The sequence below is a fragment of the Camelus bactrianus genome, chromosome 17 (assembly GCF_048773025.1).
Source record: "Camelus bactrianus isolate YW-2024 breed Bactrian camel chromosome 17, ASM4877302v1, whole genome shotgun sequence".
Taxonomy (NCBI): Eukaryota; Metazoa; Chordata; class Mammalia; order Artiodactyla; family Camelidae; genus Camelus; species Camelus bactrianus.
The window spans coordinates 39501310-39524745 of NC_133555.1; the positions used below are offsets into that span (position 1 = coordinate 39501310).

The 23436-nt window shown below is 38.8% G+C and overlaps 1 protein-coding gene across 5 annotated transcripts in view; it reads left to right on the forward strand.

Annotated features, from left to right (window-relative positions):
- ULK4 (unc-51 like kinase 4) overlaps positions 1-23436 on the forward strand; it is a 437172-nt gene that overhangs the window by 110638 nt on the left and 303098 nt on the right. For all 5 annotated transcript variants that reach the window (XR_012500063.1, XM_074345160.1, XM_074345161.1 and 2 more), the window contains exons 23-27: positions 12408-12541; positions 14224-14345; positions 14501-14557; positions 21595-21646; positions 21745-21839. Coding sequence is in view for 4 of the 5 variants with exons in the window: in XM_074345160.1 (XP_074201261.1) it covers positions 12408-12541; positions 14224-14345; positions 14501-14557; positions 21595-21646; positions 21745-21839 (460 nt within the window). In the remaining variant the exon portion in view is untranslated. The remainder of the gene's footprint in view (positions 1-12407; positions 12542-14223; positions 14346-14500; positions 14558-21594; positions 21647-21744; positions 21840-23436) is intronic.

The following is a 23436-nucleotide window of genomic DNA, read 5'->3' on the forward strand; positions in this document are numbered from 1 at the left end:
CAGGAAGAAACTATAAACAGCTGGAAGAAAGCATGTTTAAATATGGGCAAGGAAAGCTTTTCTGAGTAGAAAGCAATAAAAGAAACCATAAAAGGAAATAACTGTTAGTCCGACTGTATATAGTTAGAAACTTTTATATCCCCTGAAAGTCATAAATAAAATTTTATGCTAACAAAATCTGTAAATTTTTGCATCGTATTTAACATAGTTAATCTATGTATTGTAAAAAGAGTCATAAGAATATTCAGCCTCATTGGTAATCAGAAATGCAAATTAAAATGATATCCATCATAATATCAAATGAAGGAAGAAAAAAAAAAACCACCACTGTCTTACACCCAAAGTACAGCTAGAGGGGCAACTTTTAACCAGTCGGTGAGATTACCTTTTTGAAGGCATTTAAAAATGTGTATCACGAATCCCTGTGATTCAGTGGTCCCACTGTTACAAAGAAGCTGGAATCACAGATTGGTGCTTGTCTGAGAATGTCAAGTACCTGAAGGATCTGAACCTGCCTGTTGTTGGTTGCTGAGGTTTTCATTAGCTGTCGCCATTAGGTATCAAAGTACCTAGATGCCGTCCAGAGAATCTCCTGGGTGCTAGCTACCCCTGTCTGCCCTGGTGGCAGCAACACAATATTGCTTTGGTAATTAAGATCTTTCACTCTTAACCAATAGAGTAACCCTCTTCATTGCCCCAAGTGGAATTATCGTATGTCATTTGGTGGAAACCTCCCTTCCTTGAAACCAGTCCAGCAGAGCTCAGGGTCATGGAGACTGGAAGCAGAAATCCTGCTGTTAGGATTAGGGCTGTTAGGTATAATAGTGAGGGGCAGTCACTCCTACCTCTACACTTGATTACCAGACCTGTGTGTTTTGACTGTGGGGGAGGCAAACATGTAGATTTTGTTTGCTGATGGAAAACATATTCTTCACTGTTGTAAGAGAGCACCCATTTTTTTGTTGTGTTGTTTCCTAACTGGCACCTTGACTGAATTTGCGTGAGACCATTCCTCCTTTCCAGCAAGCTAGGTACTTCTGGGTGATGGGGTCCTTGTTGATGAGTAAATTTCATGGGCTTAATCTTATTGCCATGTTTCTTTTGCTATTAATAAGTTCTTTGATCAGTCATAGTGTTACACTGATCATCATGATGCTAAATAAGGCATGTGAGTCTGTGCTTAGTGGCCTTGGCATGTGGGCAGGAAAAGCAAATCCATTTCCAGGATAGGTAACTATGCCAGCAAGGAGAGATTCCTGCCCCTTCCATACACCAGCCTATTGCTGGGGACTGGCTGGTCTCCCTAGGATGTGGGGGCTCCGTGTTGGTTTCTTGTGTCGGCTGGAGTGGCTGTATCTAGCTCATCATTGATGAGAAGCGTTCCTTTTGCTGGGCTCATGTAGAGCCTCCATCATTGCTGCCTTGGCCATTTGTATGTGGGTCCACGGTACAAACCCTGGGGTGACTGGAGAAAGTGTCTTGCCTGACATCGGCAGACCATGTCATCTACCTGATAACTGAAAGTCTCCTCTGAAGTAGAGGCCCTTTAGTGGTCATCCATATGGTACACAGACATCTCCATGCTTTGTGTCCATTCTGAGATGTCTACCCCACATACCTCTTTCCCAGAACTTCTTGTCACCAGCCTTCGAATCTTGTTCTTTGGAAGTCCGCGGACGTCCTACTAAGCTGTTAGCCAGTGCCCATGAACCGGCATGCACCTGTACTTTTAGCCAGACCTCAGTTTAAACATAGGCTACGACAAAGTGTGTGGTGTGAAGTTCTGCTAACTGGGAGGGTGTCCTTTTCAAAGGACACCTGAGCCGTCTACTCATGCAGCTTACCGGTACCTGTTGAGGCTCATCTCCTACATGGATACACCCACTTCATGATGGGTTACTGCTGTGTGTGTCCAACCCTAGTGGCTCAGTGCGTCAGGCTAATAGTACAGTTCATGATGGGTTACGCCTGTCACGTGATCATTTGATGTCAGTCGTCATGTGTTCATTCTTTCTCAGGGGCTGTTTCTCAAAAGAACAATGATCTGCAGATGGGAATGTGACTTTGGTCTAGAACCCCGTCTTAGCCTGCTGGAGCTGCTGTAACAGACTTCCAAAGACTGGGAGCTTATGAAAGACAGAAATTTATTTCTCACAGTTCTGGAGGCTGGAAGTCCAAGATGAGGGTGCCAGCGTGGATTGGGTGAAGGCCCTCTTCCAGGTTGCAGACTTGTCCTTATATGCTCCCATGGAGGAAGGGACTAGGGACCTCCATGGGACCTCTTTCATAATGACACTGATTCCTTCGTGAGGGTTCTACCCTTATGACCTAAGTACCTCCTGACACCATCTCATTGGGTGTTAAGATTCTAATGTAAATTTTGAGGTGGACACAAACCTTCAGACTGTAGCAACCCAAAGATCTGTGTTATGATTCACTTATTGGTGATTCCTTGGGGCTCGGTGCATCACCCCTATTTTCTGCATATCCTCAGTATCACTAGATACGCTAGGTCATCAGGCCCCCGAGGCAGAGCAGCTTGTACTACAGACTGGAGTTGCAGCAGAGCCCTTGTTTGTTCGCTCCAGCTCCATCAGAAATGACTGAGTTGATGGGTGCCTCATAAAATGAGTCAGAGGGACACATTCAGATGTGGTTTGTATGTATTGCCTCCTTAGTTCACAAATGCCTCCTTTTTTTCGGTCATAATCAGTAGAAAAGTGACTAATTTGTCTTTGACCTGGAAGAATATCCCAGTGTGCTCCACCACTGAGCCCTAGAAACTTCACTGAGGGCTGGTAGACCCATGGATTTTTATGGGGTTTATCTTTCTCTCTTATGTCTTACTAAGCCAGGTAAAACCCTTGCTGCTAACTGTTCCTCAGGTCCAGTCAGCTTAATGTTATCAAAGCGCTAGGGTGCAAGTACAAGTGTGATGTTGGTGGGGCAAGGTGATGCAGATCTTTGCAGACTGTTCTATGGCCAAGAGCGGATTGGTCGTAAATTGGTGACATAGCTCAAAGGTAAGGCAGAGAGCATGTACTTTTTGCCCTGATGAGTAAAAAGCAAACACCTGCCTGCTGGTGGTTCTTCTAAATTCAGTCACAGCAAAAAGCCTTTGCCAGGTCAGTGGCAACTACGATGCCGGGTTGATGTTGATCAGCTCCAGTAGAGACACCAAACCTGAAACCGCAACTGCAATTGAAGTGACAACCTGTTTATCTTTTAGATAATCCACGGTCATTCTAGGTCCATCACAGTCATTTTTCTAAGATTCTGCACAGGCCAAATAGACAAATGGGATGTCGTAGATTTTATCATCCCCGTATCTTTCAGTGTTTTGATATTGGCATCAGTTTCTATGATTTGGTTTTCTATTGATATGGGTTATTAACTTTTTAGAGAGAGGATGTGCCAGGGACTTCTCTTTGTCCCTTTTTATCGTAATAGCCCTCGCTGCACAGATCAGTAGCCAGTGTGTGGATTCTGTTAGTTGCTAAATATGTCGATTCTGGTCACACATTCAGAAACTGAGGAGGTAACCGTGGAATAGGTCCATACATAGGGGTGGGTCAGTGTAATTTGAATTTGGTTTCAAACTGACTCTCACTTGACTATCATAACCTGAGAGAGAATGGCTTTAAATACAAACAGAAGTTTTGAATTGGATGAGGAGCTTGTTGAAGAGCCCATATTTAAAGGACATTGTTTTCCCTGAGGGGACAGAGCACAGATATAAGTTAAAGAATGTGCAGTAGACAGAGAAAAACGGGCATAGAGTGAAGTGAAGCAAATAAAAGTGTGGTGCTACGATTTTCTGCAGTAGTGCACGGTCTCAGCAGGGAACCAGTTGTAAGGTGGTCCAGGATGAATCCAAGCGGGGTAGATGAGCCACAGTTTGCAGCTTGTGTCAGTATCATACTGCACGTGGGAAGTTCTGCAGTAGAATAGACAGTGGAGCTGTCCATTGAAGGATACTGTGAGGTCATCAGAGCCTAAAGGGGAGGGAGGGTGCCTCGGAGGGTAGGAGTTGGGGGCAGGGGTGATGGCATCCTGGAGGAGCCTGGATTAAGTTAAAGCAAGGTGTGTGGTGTCTCCATTTGAAAAACCCATGTGATTGATTTCCCACAACGTGGCTGTGCCATTCTCTCAGTAAGAGACTGCTGGGATCTTGTTTCTTATTCACACCGTTTCCAAGCAGTCTGCTCTTTTCTCTTGAGTTCCTTTCTGTTTCTGCTCTTCACCAGCACACTTGGAACTCCTAATTGCCTGCCTGGCTTATTTCCTCTCTCGTCTTTTGTGCCACTACCAGAGGAGTATTCCTCGAATGCCTCTCTCATCAAGTCATTCCTACGCTTTAAAAAATGTCCTTTCTGCAATCTCCCAGTGGTCCTTCTCCTTTTAGTTAGCATGGCCTTCGTTTCAGGCTTGCTGATACTAGTGCCTTTAAAAATTGTTTGTAGGGTTGAGAAACTCACCACTTCTTACCAGCTCCCAAGACTACACTTGTCTTGTTCCCCCGCTGTTTATAGCTTACGGTGAGGCTGGGCTTCTCCCTACTTCCCAGGCAGGTTTTTCCTTCACGTGTGCTTGAGCCTTCCCTTAATCCGTTTATGTCTGCACTGTCATCTTTAGGAAATTCTTTACAGGTTCTGATTGTAAATGGTACTATTTCCTGTTTTTTGGGATAGTGTGGATTTCCTGTGGGAATACAAAAAAAAGGGTGGGGGGGAATAAAATGCTTGGGTTCAACTGGCCAACCTGAACCAGAATTTACCTTTGTAGTTGCAGGGCCCCCAGTAGGAAGTTAACGTACTTTCTTTGCCTTCATTCCACCTCCATCCCATCTTTGCTGGATCTCTGTCTTGTGCATCTTCCTGGCCCTCTTTTTTTCTCTTTCATTACTGTCCTGAAGTGATTTCATCTAACCCAGTGGATTCACATCCCATCTGTCTGTTGATGTGCACCTGTGTGACCTCTCCAAACTCTAGGCTTGTGTGACCTTAACATATTCAGTGGTCTGCCCAAGAGGAGTCTTCAAGTTGACAGAAATGAACCAAATCCACTCCCTAAGTCCATCTCCACTGCCCCAGACTCCCTCATCTCAGTAACACTTGGATTACTGTTCAGATTGTTGATCCTTTTAACCTGATCCCCTTGTAGAACACTAAGAAATAACATTTACAGTTTTGTTGTAAACAATTTTAAAGTGTTTATGGACACTACACTCAGAAGTTTCCACATTTCATTTCCTTCATAGAATGTGTATTCTTTCAGCAATAAATGTTCCCTTGTCGATAAAGTCAATTTATTCTACAGCCTTTGTAAACAGCTCCTGTAATGGAAAGGCACGGGGGAGAGCAGGGAGGCATGGAGCATCGTTCTAGAGTTAGTTTTATGTTGTTATAGCTCCCATCAGCCTCTTCTGTCTCCCAGCAGACGTAATGGGTGTTTTCTTATGTGTTAATAGTCTGTAGTAGTGGTTGAAAACAGTAGTTTTTGCCTTAAAGCATAGGATTTCATATTATGGTAATTAAGCAGCACATTATTAGACTTTGTAATAGATAATTTAAATTTTAGAAAAATAGATTCCTTGTAGACAAGTGTGAGTTAGCTTTTTATACTGTGTGAATTTTGATGGGATTTCTTTTGGATTCTCTGATTTCCTCTCTAAAAGATGAACATTTCCATTTTCTCTGCCCTCTGTTTCTGCGATCCCTGTTACTTACATGAAAGATTTCCTGGAGTAGGGAAAGAAACCGACTTTGAATCGGCTCAGCCTTTGACTGGATTAAGGTGATTCAGGGTTATATGTAAATCCTGCCTGGAGAAGTCTAATCCCACACCTCAAAATAGCCTTCCACTTTTCACAGATTGCATATATAGAGTCTAACATGCCAGAGAAAGCAGTCAGGACTACAAGGAGATAAGATACAACGCAAAAACAAACAAATGAGGTAAACTGCATATCCCCAGAGGTTACAGACCTTAAATACAGACCTTAAAATAATTATGATCAATATATTGAAGGAATTTGTAAGATGGAGAATTTCCATAGATAACTAGAACTATAAAGACAAACAAACCGGATGTCTAATAACCGAAATTAAGGGCTCAGTGGACTGGGTTAATTGCAGATTAGACACAGCTGAATAGAGCATTAATATAGTGCGCTGATGTCATCTGGGATCGACAGACACAAAAGGATGGAGAACATGGAGAAAAGCAGAAGAGACAGAATGGGGAAATGGTGGTTTTTACAATAAATGGTGCTGGATTACTTTGCTGTCAATATAAGGAAAAAAACCCTTATGTCTAAATTACACTGTACTAAGAGGTTGATTCGTGTAGATTGCATATTCAAATGTAAGGTGATAAAACCATAAAGCTTCCTGTAGGTAACAAATGAAGATCTCTTCAGGACCTTGGAGTAGACCAAGATTTTTTGGCAGGACACACAGAGCACTGTCATAAAGGAAAGAATCGATATATTGAATTACCTTAAAATCAGGAACTTCTCTTCATCAAAAGGCATTACTGAAAAAGTAACCAGACAAGCCATAGAGTAAGGGAGAGTATCTGCCACATGTATAATCTACAGTGGGCTTTTAACTAAAATACAAAAGAACTGAAGGGCAGAAAACTCAGCAGAAAAATGAGCACAGACTTGAATAGGAACTTTACAAGGTTGGATATCTTCAAATGGCCATATAACACATGAAAAGATGTGTTATTAATCATCAGGAAAATACAGTTTAATCACAATAAGTTACCAGTGGATACCCATCAGAGTGACTATAGTTAAAAAGCCCAGTAATGCAGAATTGGGGCGAGGAGGCAGAGCAACTGGAATTCCTATGCTTATGCCTGTTGCAGTGTAAATTGACTTCATCACTTTGGAAAACTGATCCCCAGCAGTGTGTACTAAACTGGAGTGAGGCATGCCTTGTGATCCAGCAGTTTGACTTCCAGGTACATATACAACAGAAATGTTTCCATACATCCAGTGTCAGATATGCTTGGCAGTATTCTTAAGTTGAAACAGCCCCAGTGTCTCTCAACAGTAAAATGAATTATGATATAGTCACACATGGGAATACTACACGGTGATGAAAAAGAGCACAGATGAATATCAGCAAATGCAATGTCACACAGAGAAGCCATGCACTCAGATAACTGGTAACGTTTGGTCTGGTCATGGTGAAGAGCTGAGGGAATGACAACCTGTTTTAGAAGTTCTCACTGCATGAGCAGAATTTGTTGACTTTATATTTCACACAAAGGTCATCTGTATGGCTATGTTTGACATGATCAATATTTCTAGGATGTCTCTCTTGGGCCAGTTGGTTTCACAAGAGCATGAAGATAAATTCTTGTAGATTTTTTTTTTTTGAAGTGTAGTCGGTTTACAATGCTATGTTAATTTCTGGTGTACAGCATCGTGATTCACTTATACACACACACACACACACACAGACACACACACACACACACATATTCCTTTTCATATCCTTTTTTATTATAGGCTATTGCAGAGTATTGAGTATAGGACCCTGTACTATACAGTAGGACCTTGTTGCTTATCTATTTTATATATAGTAGTTAGTATCTGCCAATCTCAAACTCCCAATTTATCTATTCCCACCCCCTTTCCCCTTTGGTAACCATAAGCTTGTTTTCTACGTCTATACGTCTGTTTCTGTTGATAAATAAGTTCATTTGTGTCTTTTTTTTAGATTCCACATAAGTGATGTCATATGGTATTTTTCTTTCACTTACTTAGTATGACAATATCCAAGTCCATCCGTGCTGCTGCAAATGGCATTATTTCATTCTTTCTTGTGGTTGAGTAATACTCCATTGTGTGTGTGTGTGTGTGTGTGTGTGTATGTATCACAACTTCTTTATCCAGTCATCTGTCAGTGGACATTTAGGTTGTTTCCATGTCTTGGCTTTTGTAAACAGTGCTGCTGTGAACACTGGTGCATGTATCTTTTTGAAATAGAGTTCCCTCTGGATATATGCCCAGGAGTGGGATTGCTGGATAATATGGTAAGTCTATTTTTAATCTTTTGAGGAATCTCCATATTGTTTTCCGTAGTGGCTGCAACAAACTACAGTCCCACCAGCAGTGTGGGAGGGTTCCCTTTTCTCCACACCCTCTCTAGCATTTATCATTTGTGGACTTTTTAATGGTTGCTGTTCTGACCAGCATCACCTAAAATTTTCTTTTAGAAATTGGCTCTGTAGGACAGTGATACTACTTGATGTTTTAAAAACATTTAACTACTTGATGTTTTAAAAACATTTTAATTTAAGTTTTGAATAGATAACTCATACTCTTGGTTCATAAACCAAAAAAATTAAAAAAGAAATGAAACACCTCATCCTCCACTGCCCCAGATCAGCATCATGCAAAATTAAGCATTATTGTTACTTATGTATCTTGGCAGAGTTTTCTTTTTAATCCAAGCAGAAGGGAACATAGATTCTATTCCTCTAGTTACACAGAATCATACTATTTTGAACTTTGCTTGTTTTACTTAACGTATCTTGTAGTTCTATCCAAAATATGTGTAGAGTGGCCTCATTTTTTTAGATAGCTACATTGTAATGATGAATTATATTTTATTTAACCAGTTCTCTTTTGTTGGACAGTTTCCACTTCAAATTTTAGTGTGTGTCATGTGGTCAAGTATATCTATAGAATAATACCTTCCTAGAGGAGGAATTATGTACTAGATTTAAAATATTGAAGCTACTACCAATCTAGCTCTTTATGGGATGTCTACCAAGTTACATTTCCCCCAGCAGTGGACTAGAGTATTGGTATCCTCAGAATCTCCATAATCTTTGCTACCAAACTTTCTAACTTTTGGCCATTTGACAGGTTAAAAAAATCATTTTAATACGTATTTCTCTTACTATGGGCCAAGTGGAGCATCTTTTTGCTGGGCCATTATATTTTCTTTTCTAATCCCATGATCATTTTTTCTCTTGCTTTGGTAGTATTTTCTAATTGATATCTGAGAGCAATGTATATGTGTGCATGTATGTGTATGTAAATATGAGTGTGTGCACACATATAATAGCCTTCTGTGATAGGAGTTGGAAATATTTTTCCCAATTTGTCTTACAAGTTTTTTTTTTTTTACAAGGTTTTTTTTTTTTTTTTTTTTTTTGGTGGTTCTTTGTTTTTGGCAGGGGGAGGTAATTAGGTTTATTTATTAGTAGGGTTTTGTTTTTTTTTTTAAATGGAGCTACTTGGGATTGAACCCAGGACCTCATGCATACTAAGTAGTCTCTCTACCCCTGAGCTACACCCTCCTCACCTGTCTTACAAATTCTTTAGCTTTATTGAGATGTAATTGATGTGTAAAATTTTAAGACATTTAAAATGCACATTGTGGTGCTTTGACACACATATACCTTGTGAAATGGTCCTTTATCTAGTTAACATATCTGTCACTTCATGTATTTATGTTGTCTTGTTTCTGTTTTTGGTGGGAACATGTAAGTTGTACTCTTCTAGCAGATTTCAACCACACAATACAGTGTTCTCAGCTATAGTCAGCATGTTTTCTGTTAGATCCTCAGACCATATTTATCTGGTAGCTAAAAGCTGGTACCCTTATACCAACTATGTATCTGTTGTTGACCAAATGGGAGAAATGTTTGTCCCCAATTTATTTGTCTTTTGATTTTCCTCATGGTATCTTTTCCTAAGCAGAAGTTATTTTCACTTCTTAGATAATCCAGTGGTATAAATTTCAAACATATATGAAATAGTAGATTAAGAAAAAGGCCTGGGGAAAAATAAGGACCAAGGAATTGATGTGGAGAACCAGGTAAAGTCTGATGGCGATTTCAACAGCAATATGTATCTATTCAGCTAATGCTTGTTGAGCCCTTGTTTTGTGTCAAGAACTCTATGCCCAAAAGTGGAATGATGTTCTGGTGAGCAAAATCAGGTACAGTCCTTGCCCTTGGGTATTTTTAAATTTACTGGAATGACAAACATCAGATCATAAAAAATATATATATAAAGAAATGGCAGTTGGGCCTTAATTAAGGGCCTTAATGTATTCTACGCTGTGAGACAATGTCATAGATTTAATTTAAGGAAGTCAATGAGAACTGCAGTGACTTATGAAATATGGCACAGTGGGGAGAGAAGAGGCATGCAGGCGGAGAGGCAGTCCCTTGCTGCTGGGGGAGGTACTGCATTTGAGGGACTGTAGGAAGAACAGTCTGACTGGAGGGGAGGGAGAGCAAGAGGAAGCTGGGGAGATATCTGGGGTCCAGACCCCATAGGCGTTGTGGGTTATGATAGGGAGCTTTAAGAACTCCTTTGTTAAGAAAAGTGATTCCACTTAAGGGTTTTAAACATGCAAGCAATTTGGGGGACAAGATTTTTACCGAACTCAGGTTTGCCTGCTCGCCCCTTGAAAGCCAGTGCAGTGGAGGGAATCTGCCCACGTGTAACATCAGCAGCCTCTGTGCAGATACACAGAAAGTTGATCATTGGATTCATCCAGATCATGGGGATACCTGGGTATAAAGAAAAGAAAGGGCAAGAGTGTAATGAAATGACAGAGGGTGGGTTGTAATTGAAACAGGGAGTAAGTGAAGAGAAGGAAGCCCTGATGGCTTGGGAGAAGATGTCCTGGATTCAGTTAGTGGGAGGGGAGTTCCCAGGAGGTTAAGGAACTGTCATAGTCAGAGAACTTGCAAGTAGGAATATGAGCAGATTGTGGTCAGAAGGCACGTTTGAAATTCTTACCTTGGAGGGGATGCGGTTAAAACGCCACAATCCTTAACACTGGAAAGACTGTAGTTCTGCAGATGGTGTGGCTGGGCAGGGAGATATCAGGCAACTCATCTTGGGGAACAGAAAAGGAAGACGACATTTTTCTGGTCCTGCTCCTTAGAGTGGGTTGATGGAACAGGTGTCAGCTAATCAAGAAGTTGTCGGGGTTGCTGCAGAATCCTGGGAGCCCCCCAGCTGGCTGGCTGCCCAGGCTGGTCCCATTAATTTCATCACATCTTACATCACACCACATTTTACATGAAGGCTTTTTTTTTTTCACATGAAGTTTTCAGATTCCACTTACCATCAAATAATAGATGGTTCTGTGGTTTACTCATCAGAAGTTACGTGCTCCAAATTCACTGTCATGTTAACACCTGTCTGCTGACTCATCAGTATTTGCTCCGCATTTTGACCATATTGGGTAGAATGTGACTAGGGCTGTAATCAGTGACTAAAACAGGGATGCTAACTGGCTTATATGGAACTTGAAACTTCTGATTTGGTTTCATCCCCACGTGTTTATTAACAGGGCTCCAAATCATAGTAAGCAGGGAAGGCAAAAGCGAGCACAGATCTCCTAAGAAAACTACATAAATGCTAAGTGTTAAGATTTCAGTGTGCTTTACGTGTATGTATCATGTACAGAACCACTGCTCTCAGTTTACAGTGGGAGTTTTTGGAAGTTGTGAGAAATAGAAGTTGGATGGATAAGTGATTGCAACAGAGCTGGAGAGATGGGTTGATGGCAGGGGAGTCCAGCAAGGGAGATGGCAGTAAAGGGGCTTTCTTGTATGAAATCAGGAAACTCATTGCTCTTTAGAGAGTTGAGGGGACCAGGAACTTGGGGAGATAACTAGTGGGTCCAGCAAAGGGGATGCAACGTGGGCCTAAAACTTTTCAATAATACCCTAAGTATCTAGAGTGGTGTATACAGTGTATCCCTCTGTCCCCTAGTTCTGGATTGGAGGCAGTTGGTTCAGAGATTGATGTTTAATGAATGCCAGTGGTTTGAAGAAGAAATAGGTTTATTAAGTGACAGATATCATAAAACCAGTGGACAAAAGGGCAGGTGAAATCCAGATGTTCTCATGGTGTCTGCTATCTGTGTCACCCGGTGTTGAAAGTTTTTCTTGGGATTTATATACACAATTTAGTGAAAGAACAGGAATTCATGTGACTTGCCTGGGATTCCAAGCAACTTTAAGACTGATGACCAACAAAAGTGCAGACAACTTGTGGTTCTACTTTGAATCTTTGAAACATTAAAGCCCTCTTCTCTCCAGATGCCTTTGATTGCCTTTCATCTGTCATGTGAAGAGTGTGGTTTCTTTTCACGGGCCAAAGGCAGATGAAGTCAGGGCATTGTTTTGTAATACACTGGCAGAGATATTCAAAGTCGCCATATTTTCTCTCTGCATAAATGTTTCAATTTTTCTAAGGCAAGAATAGACTGCCTGACAAGTTGCTACAAATCTAAATGTCAACATGCCTGGGATTGTGCCCCCTGGAAGCACTTGCCTTGGTGGCATTTTCAGACAGATGCTATCAACTGTTTTATCATGAGAGGTAATATTCTGCCCTTTCCTGTGTGTAGACTGGTGATGTACATCGAGAGAGACAGCAGAAAGACCACTCCAGGCAAAGAGCAGCAAAGCGGCAATGAGTACCTGTCCAGATGCCTGGACCTCCTCATCCGTCATATCGTGCAGGAGATGCCGCGAATCCTGGGTAAATTGGAGTTTCATTCTCAGGCTCCTTGCAGCTTACCTTTCTCTGACTTGGCTTTTAGGCATCACCTTTTTTTTTATTCTTACTGATCTGTTTTTCCAGGCAAGTGCAATGACACTTTTTCTTGAATGTATAGTTTCATAATTTCAATGTGCCTTATCTGTTTTCCTAATTATTCTATGTCCATGACATGATTGAGGCAATGAACAGGCTAAAGGTTACACTGAGGTGTTATCTGTGGTAAACTGGCAGTTTTTGAAAATAAACAGAAGGAAAACATTTAAAAATCTTTAATGCTTAAAATTGGACTTAGGCTATTATTTTAGGTAACTTTTTTCAAGATTTCTCTCTACCCAATTCTGAAGAAAAGTATGTTCCCTTCAGGTTACAACCACAAATCTATTTTTTGTTACAAGGATTTAAAAATGCATAGGCATTAACATTTAATATGAAAGAATTTTGATATTAAAGTTCAAAGTTTAAAAATCTCTCTGAAAAATTTAAGGTGAAAATAATAATGATTTACAAAGGATGTTTATTATAGTTAACAAAATTCATTACTCCATTGTTATTTACAGAAATTAAAATAATCTAAGGAATGTGTACATTTAGTTTAACTCTCAATCCATGCTTTTCCAGCAGATGTTGCTATAAACCAGACATGTTTAAAATGTTAAATTTGATCCAACCCATTATGGTAAAAGATTCTTAGACTCAAAAATTCAGAATATGAAGTCTAAGTAATGAAAATATCGTCATGGCTGATTGACAGTAACTTTTTTGCTCCTTACTAATACTGTAGGTTTTTGCCTATTAATGACTGAAAAATAGAGCATTTCAGTATTAACAATTTATTGTAACCTTTTTAAACTCTTCAACCCGAAGGCCATGGTTTTGTCAGTTGGTAGTTGGGTTTGGTATTATCTGACTCATCTTGTTTTATGATATAATGTTAACATTCAGATATCCACAGAACAAGTTTTATTTTTCACTGGGCTTGCCATCCAATGAGAAGTTTTGGGAATTGGTCTCTTATTACTTACATTCTATTCTGTTATTAAAAAATTCTGATCTATAATCTGTTCACTTAAAAACTTTTTAAATAATGTTTTCCTGTTGACAAAAGTAAAGAGTGCTCATGGTTGAAATTTGGAAAGTACCAAAAAAGGAAGAAAAATTGTTTTTTTATATGTATTTTTATTGAAGTATAGTCAGTTTACAATGCTGGGTCAATTTCTGGTGCACAGCATAATGCTTCAGTCATACATGAACATACATATCTTCATTTTCGTATTCTTTTTCACCATAAGTTACTACAAGATATTGAATATAGTTCCCTGTGCTATACAGTATAAACTTGTTTATCTATTTAATATGTATTAGTATCTGCAAATTTTAAACTCCCAATTTATCCCTTCCCACCACCTTCCCCCACTGGTAATCATAGAAAAGTCGTTTCTAAATTTTATTTTAAATTTCCTAGTGAGAGGTCAGGTTTATATCCATTCTGTCCCCAGAGGCCACAGCTTTCAGTTGTAATTCAAGAGTCTGAATTAAATGATGCAGCTTCTACCCATTTCTTTTATTTGGAGATTAGTTACCTTAGCCATCCCATTAGAGTTCAAGCAGCAACCAGTGGTCCCTAAGTACTTTTGGCCTTTAACCTCACGTGTGCTTTGCAGGTGACATTCTTAACGCCTTGGCTAACGTGTCTGGTCGTAAACACCCATCCACGGTTCAAGCGAAGCAGCTGAAGATGTGTCTCCCACTGATGCCTGTAGTGCTTCACCTTGTAACTTCTCAGGTATCATCCCGTGTGGGGAAAAAATATAAATGTGACTCCCTTCTTTGCTAACTGGAGGTCAGAAGCATCAACTCAGAACATTCTCTCTTTTTTTTTTTTTTTTTTTCATGTACATGGCTTTCGGGATTTAATCTCTGGAAACTCTCATCACACAGGTATTTCGACCTCAAGTTGTAACCGAAGAGTTCCTTTTCAGTTACGGAACAATTCTTGTGAGTACCGCTGAATTTTCATGTTCCTAATAAAAATGTGGTTCTCTCTACTGTTGGTGGAATCTGGTGTCAGAATGAAGTAATTTAAAAATCCTAGTGGTATTTATTTGTCTCTAGGGAAGTGACCTTTTTATATTTTTATCTGTTGATGGTAATGTAGTTTGACATTTGGGGAAAAATACATTCTCTCCTGATAATGCATTTTGTTCAGAGACAGACCCAAGTAGGGTAAATAGGTCCATAGAAAACATTTTCTTAGATTTTGGTATGAAACATCATGAAATAATTTAAAATAATAAAACTGGTAAGAATGGAATTCTGGGAATATGTTAACTATCGTTTACTTTGGCTAACAGTGTCCAATTACATACAGTGTCTCTTTTTTGTGATGGCATTTCTCTAAGCTCAGGTTAACCTTTGCTTTAGTTTAATTTTGATGTGATGAATAGCAATGAAAAACAAATCATTGTATTATCTTTTACTTCAGTTTTTGCTCACAGAAAATAGTCTTTTGTTCAGGTTGTAGCTGGTGAATTATGTTACCTTTTTCCCCTGCCTGGAATGGTTACAGTATATTCTATTGGTGAAATGAGGATCTATACAAAGGGAAAGCTAAGACATTTGTCACCCAGCATCTCTGGTCTTACTCTGATATTAATAATGAACACTGAACTGAGATTTTCAAAATGCTGTATCATACAGGTATCTAGTTAAAATGAAATAAACATCTCAAGTTTATTGTTGGTTGAGAATGAAAAAAAAAACAAACAAACAAAAACAAACGGTAGCCACCCACAAGTGAGAATTTAGTTTTGTAGAAAGTTCATCATAGGGTGAAGTATGGTGTTTGGAAGCAAGAATGTTGAGCAGATAGAAGTCACTGGCTGTCAGTAAGCAGTGTGTTTAGGCGGTGCACTAGGGATCCCTTTGCATTCAGTTTCAAATCTTTATTATCCTTGAATCTTGAATTCCACAAAGTACATAATTTTGGTAGTACATTCATGAATTTGAAAATTATTAGAATTTTGTCTGCCACTTCCTTTAGTTTGCTTTTTAAAAATCTTTTTAAAAGTACAATAGGGGCACCATTTATAGCAGGACTATAATTCTGTATAAGTCCATTACACGGACATACTTACGCATGAAAATAGTAATTTTGCCCTTGCAGCCCACCTTGGAAAATTTTGGCACAGTGTTTGTTTGTTTGGGATAGGTACAGTTGTCCTGTGTTCATTCTCTTATTTTTATCTTGTGTAGTACTTTGTTCTACGTTAACTGAGTACACTTTAGGCATCCAGGAAACTGTGGAGGATCTCCAATATAAGAGTCTATAAGGCCTTTGGGGAATTACATATATATCTTTTAGGGGAAACACATCTGCTCCATGTAATGCTATATTTAGAAACAAGGGAGGGGGCCACACTCAGGATGGGCCTCCTCACCTCCCAGGAGTAGGTGCACCCTTTGCACATTGAGGGTGTTCTGTAGGGCTCTGTAAAGGTTTTCTTAACGTACGTACTTTCAGGGGATGGAAAATTAACTTGCCTGGTTCAAAGGTAATCATGATAGTGAAAATTCTTCCACAGTCTTTTCTGTGATAATGTCACTCAAGTAGAGGGAGTTTAGGCACATAAAATGGAAAAGATCTTTTGACTCTCTTCTGGCTATTTTCCTAGTTGAAGTCATGGCCAGTCCCAGAGTTTTTTTCTTTATTTTTCTTACCTCATCTGTTATTTGGCCTTAGCTGTGCATTCATTTTTCTTTACTCATTGTTGATGGCAGCGATGAGACACTAATCAGGGGAGAGAAGTATTGGCTAAAATTAAGGACCTGGATATAGTTACCGACACAGTTCTAGAGCGTGTTACTGTGAACTGTTGAGTGTTCGATGTTGCTTCTGGGAGTTAACTCAGTTTATCCAGAAGATGCCAAAAATACTGGAGTCACAGTGCCCCTCTGATGCCACAGTCAGCTTCTCCGGCAGCCTACAGCCCCTGGGAGGTTCACTGTGCAGATTAGTACATTAAAGCCTCTTGAGTTTTCTGTTTTAAAAGAATTAAATTTTGCTTAGGCAAAGCTTTCCTGAAATTATTTGAGAGGTTTTTTGTTTGCTTTTTGTGGGATGGGGAGGCTGCACAGCTCTCAGTGTTTTGTAGACTAGTGTGCAGGATGGCTTCATGGAACTGGCCCGAGCACAGTGCTTCTCCTGTCCTGGTAGCATGAGAGAGCAGACCATTTGTATGTACATCCTTAGCACTGTGTTTTGAAAGCCTTATTGTTCTATCGAGATAAATATTAGTTTTAGTATTTTTCGAAGTGTATCTGGTTGAGTAGCTACTGTATTATGGCAGGCCTGTTGTCCTTTTATATTTTAAAAATGAACCTTGATTTGAGGTGTTCAAGCTTGGTCCACAGTTAGCAGCTGTATCTAACAACCTCTTGGGCTTCCACTAAAGGAGCTCTCCGGGAGCTGCTGGCCTGCCTGGGGTGGTAAGGACACAGCAGTCAGGGTTGGTGTGATCTCCACTCTTTAGAAGGGTCTTGAAGGTGCAGACTGGAGAGGACGTTGGAGTTGTGCTTCCTTTTGGCTTCAGTTTGACCTAGAGATAGCTTTTGTTTTCTTTGGTAGAAAAATTCAGGATACTTTTTACCTCTGGAGACATGAATATAGGAATTAACTTCTTATAAACATTTTTTTCTAAAGTAAAATGAAGGCTTGGTCTCCTTATATTTTAAAGAGGCAAGTGTTTGTAAGCAGTTTAGCAGGACACTTTTAAATCATTATTAAGCCTTCAAAGGGTCCAGAACAAAGAGGACTACACACCTGACAGTTGCTGTTTTCACTTCTTATTGGCGGAAGCAATGAGCCATCATACCTGCCTCCCTCTTCAGTAAAAAAAAAAAAAAAAAAAAAAGACAGGATGCTTGTTAGCAGTAAAGCATCTGGGGGAGTGCTGTGGGGAGTTCACCATAGTTGTTTTGGGCTGAAAAATGGGAAGTAATGACATTAAGGATATCTGAGAACTTATGATGTATGTTAACCCAATGTTCACGGTGCTGCCTGTGTCTTTCTGAAAATGCTCTAGATTAATGAGCTGAGGACGAGGACTTGGTTGTGTTTGTTCTTAAGTTCTGGCCTCATTAGTTTACAAAAGTACAGTGGTTGTGCAGTGGTTATAGTTTTCTACAAAAAGACATCAAGATCCAAAATTTTAAATAAAAGAAATGGTAAAATTATCCTGTTAGATTTTAACACGAGAATATAATTGTAATCTCCATCATTAATAAATCTACTTACCCTGGGCACTGAGCTAATTATTAAAAGAAAAGACATTCTCCCTGCCCTCTGCAGATTTTTATTTGAAGTGAATGTTGGTTTGTTGATAGATTTTGACTTAAGTTGTAGCAGATAAAGCAGAGAGAGTAATACTCTTACATTTAAAAAAATATGATACTATGTACTTACTCATTGCCACACAAATGTTATTGTTGTGAGATTTTTTCCCCTTTAAAATTTTTTTAAATTTTAATTTTTATCAAAGTGTAGTTGATTTGCAACGTTTCAGGTGTATAGCAAAGTGATTTAGTTATACATATACATACATAAATTTTCATTTTCTTTTCCATTATAGCTTATTACAAGAAATTGAATATAGTTCCCTGTGCTATACAGTAGGTCCTTGTTAAAAAAATTTTTTTTTAAACAAACCTTGAATTCATATACCCAACTTGCTTAGAGAACTTATTGTCAGCTTCTCTGAAGTACTGAGTAACACTGAAGAGCACTGGTCGACCTGGAGGCACAGCTCACCCTTTGTCTCTCTAGATGGGGCTGTTTTCTGCCCCACAGTCCTCCACCCAGTGAGCCTGCCTGTGGAGTAAGTGTCCATCTCTTTTGCTCCCCTGCTAATAAAACTGCCAGCTTTTAAGCTCACACCCTCAGAAGATGGCCTTGCTGCCCCCTGTGCTGTGGTTGTCTCTGGATTTTTCTGGGTCATTACCTCCCACTCTCAAAGTCATTTAGCATTGGGCTGGCATACAAGGTCTCCATGCTGCCCCTGTCATTCTTAGAGAATCAGAAAACCCCATGGAGGACGCTTGCAACACCTTAGCCTCTCAGCTCCTCAACCACCTCTCTTCCCTCCAGCTTGTCTTTCCCTCCCTCGGCTGCCTACACCCATGGCCTTATTTTCAGCATCACGCTGTCTAGCGACCACACCTGATTTTCAGCTCACTTCCTCCTCTCCTCCCCATCTCCAACAGCCCTTTCCTCTGAGACTTACATTGGTCTCACACATTGCATTCACCACTGTACCCTCCTGGGGCCTAGTGACTTCACTCCCCTCTTTCTCAGCTTAGAGTCCCGGGTTCAGCCCCCATCACTGCCTTGCAACATGCCCATTATCCCTTTCCTGTCTCTTCCTCCATTGTCCTCCTCTGCCAAACCCAGATCTGGTTCCCTTTAATTCTCTGTCTACCCCACCTCTGCTTTGAGTGGCTAAATATGGCTAGAGAAAAATGAGACGAAAATAACTGATCCCACTTTAAATTCATGGCTGCTCATCTCAAGTGAGCCCTCTCCACAGCCTGGGACATCGTGTTCCTTTTCCTCATTTACATACCTTCAAGCTCACCTAGATGGCTGTTGATACATTCCCTCCTCTTCTTGAATCTCCAGTGCCTCCTCCCCTGTCCTGTCTAGCACCTGATTAATTCCTATTACACTGGGAATGAAAAAGAAGAAATAGATCAAAAGAGATTTAAATTGGTAAATCAATGAAACCTGCAGCAGGGATTTTAGAAAATTAAACGGGAGAAGTTTAAGGAAGAAAATAAGTTAAAAGAAGCCTGTAGTTTCACCATCTAGAAAACCCTTGTTGCCATTAAAAAAGAAAAAAAAATGCATTCATGCACATAGTTAAAAAATTCCAACAGTGCAGAAAGGCAGAAAATGAATCATGAAGGCTCTCCCCCCAGGCCTGTGTTTCCTCTCCTCAAGGGGAGCTTCTGTTAGTGGTTCCTGTGATTTCTTCCTTGGAAATTTTTGTTCAAATTTGTATTTGTGTATTATCTACATATTCTTTAAAAATTGTATAGAGAGATCATAATATAAACACTGCTGTCTCTTCTTTCTTTACTTAAGTAATCCATAAACATTTAAGTAGATTCGTTTAAGTCAAAAGACATCTTTTTCTGAATTTTTTATTGTACATCAAATCTATATTTATTCAGCAAAAGTTATGAACCCATTTTGGAATTTTGTGAAATTATTTCAACCAAATTATGCAAAGCTTACAGTGCCTCTTTATTTTTTATTACATTATTTCTTTATTGGTCTTTTTTATTAGTCATTTTTGTTTTAGTTATAGACTGAAAAGAATGTAAGCATATTTAAAATATATGCTTATTAAGTAAAATGTACAAAGTGATATTTGAAGAAAGAAATCACCCATTGCTGTACCACTCTCACTGGTTAACTACCATTGTTAACATATTGTTGTTTACTTAGTGTTTTCAGGTCATTTATATGCATTTATGTGTAGAAAAACTATGTATCCATATATATGTAAGTTGTTACATATATATGGAACTTTACATATATATGGATTTGTATTCTTTTTTCCATTTAACATAGTATAACTATTTTCTCATCTTAATTTTTTTTTTTTTACATTTTAATGGCAGCATGCTGTTCCATTTGTATGAACTGTATACTGTTTGATATCATTTCAGTAAAGCTAAAAAAATACCCAAACAAATAATAGACTAGGGACACATGTATACATGATAAAACTATTCGAACATGCTGAGGAAATGATAAATTCATGATAGTGGTTGTCTCTGGAGGAATGACAGGCAGGTGGGATGGAGGAAGCTCAAGAATTGGGGACATCTTATTTCTTAACTTGAACGGCGGGTTTAAGGGTCTTCTTTATTCATCATAACATAAAACCTCTATGTTCTTTTGTATATGTTATGTATAGTCTTTTATAGTTATTGTGTGTATATATAGTATGTATATTTTATATATAATATATGTTGTGTATATAGTATATACATATATTGTATAGATACAGTTATTGCATATAGTTATTTTGTATATGTTATGTATAGTCTTTTGTAGTTACAAAATAATTTTAGAAGATCCATTAGACATGGTAGATCCATTTTCCACTCCAGGCTAATTGCTTATTTTATTATTCTTTTATTCCAAGGCCATCTTATATTTTATTAGCTATTTGTTATTATATCTAAAATATGATACCTGTATTGCTTTGTGAGCCTGGGCAGGAACTCATTTGCAGTGCCTCACACATCACCAGCACAGGTGCTCTGCCTGTTACAGCTGTGGCAGTGGTTGTTTCATTCAGATTACGTTCACAGAGCACCTCTTCTGTCCAGAGCACTCAGCTGGGATCTGGGAAGCTCGCCCAGGGAGTCCACAGCCAAGTAGCTCAGACCTGCCTCTAAAACAGTGCTGAGGGTCATCCCCCAGGGAGTCATGGACATGACGAGGGCATAGTTAAGGGTGTTGGCTGGAGTAGGAAGTATTTAAGAGGGATCAGACAGGTGGTGAAATTTGAACTGCTGCATCTTGATGCAGTTTGCACTCAAGGTGGCTGAGGCTTGACTTTTCTCGAGATGACTATTTCACCTGCTTCAGTGCCACTACGACCAACTCTCAAGGCAGTGAGCGAGTAAGTGTGGCACGTTGGCCGTGGCTATGTATGAATTGGATTATCCTCACTTTTGCAGGTCGACCTTTCTGTCCTTATATTGCTATTGAATTGATTCCAGCATTAAATCTCACTGGTGATTTGTATGTTTAAAAATGGTTATAGTTTAGGTGTGTATATATCTATTCATATGATGGTAGTTTAAAACGATTATAATGTTCATAATATGTATATACTATTTAATGCTTACCATAAGTTAGTTTATTAAGAATGATAGGTGCAGTTGTGGGCAAAACGTTATCTATGTTTTATGTCAGTTATTTTGAAACCTTCATTTATTGGTATTTTTATTTTTTACAGAATCATATTAAATCAGTAGACTCTGGAGAAACTAACATAGATGGGGCCATAGGTGAGTAGACCATGGGACATGTTATATCTTTGCTTAAGGTATTTTGATATTGTGATTTTCGTCATGTAAATAAACACCTATAATAATTATATTTCTAGGACCGATGGCATCAGAAGAATTTATCAAGATCACATTGTCAGCTTTTGAAGCAGTGATACAGTATCCTATTTTACTGAAAGACTATTGCTCTACGGTCAGTTCCAGCAGCTTTTGAAAAAGCTGCTTTTTGTTTACTTGATAATTCTGTATACAAAGAGAATAGTCTACATATGCTTGGTTCATATATGTTCCTCACATGAAATAACCATCAAGGAAAGCTGCCCCCCTGACAGGATGAACATAAATCCCTTTCTTCTTTGTTGATTTTTTTTTTTTTTGGACTTTTCTTGGTTCATTATTCTCTTTCTCTTCTGATCTGCACCTTTTCCCCAACTTGCCCCTTCTTACCCCTTGCCTGAATAGTTGTAACCAGTAGCATAAATTCAAAGACCAGAGTTTCTCCACCTTGGCACTATGGACGTTTGGAGATGGACAGTTCCTTGTGGGCACTGTCCTGGGCTTCTTAGGATGTTCAGCAGCTTTTCTGGTCTCCACACAGTAGATGTGGGTAGCACCCACTCCACTCCCCCTCAGTTGCAACAACTAGAAAGTTCTCTGTATATTGCCAGATGTCTTCTGGGCAGTGAAATTGCCCCTATTGAAGAACCTCTTTGCCTTAAGGTGATTCTTAGGTGAGCTGAGTGATGACTTTATAATTGATTTCTCACTTAATTCTACTGAAGTTAGAGAAATACTGTGTGATTTCAGTCTGTTAAAATTTATTAAAACTTACTTCAGAGCCCATTATAAGTTCCTTTTTTTGGGTAGATGTTCTGTATGTTTGGAAAGAATATGTATTTGGCAGCTCTTTGGTATAGTATTGAATATATATCCATTAGGTTAAATTTATTATCTTTTTTCTAATCTTTCCTGTCCTTACTAATTTTTGTCTGTTTTTTTCTATAAATAAGAGAGGTGTGTATAAATCTCCTTTCAGAGTATTGTGAATTTGTTTAGTTCTTCTGGCGTAGTTCTGTTAGTTTTTGTTTTATATATTTTGAAGCCATCTTATTGGGTGCATCCAAATTTAAAATTATGATGTCATTTTGTGAAAATTGACCTTTTTCTTTCATTGTGAAGTGATTTATTTTCTAGTACTGCTTTTTGTCTTAAGATCTGTTTTGTCCCAACTTAATATAATGATACCTACTTTCTTCCTGATATATCTTCTCTCATTCTTTTCCTTTCAACATCTCTCTGTTCTTATGTTTAGATCTGTATCACATGAATATCATATAGTATTTTATTTAATTAATTATATATTTTAATTTATATTATTATATGTTAAAAAAATCTAATTTGACTTTTCACTGGAACATGTACTCCATTTACTTTTACTGTAATTGTTAGTATATTTGGATTGATTCCACCATCTTCTTTCAAACTTTGCCCTAATTATTTTCTCTTTATCTTTCTACTTTATCATCTTTTCTATTGACTAGCTTCTTTTTCATTAATTTTTCCTCTAGATAAAGTTAGTATTTAGATATACTCTTTCCACTCTTACTGCTTGGCCTAAAATTTACATCATGCGTATTAATTTATTAAAAGCTGAATGTAAACAGAAACTGTTATTTCTTTAAATAAAAATATAAACCTTAGCCTGCCCAACCCCATATAGTCCCACATGATGTATGTTATTTTTGCCTGACATTTTAAAGTCTGTTCTGTTTTGTCTCCCTCTCCTTCTT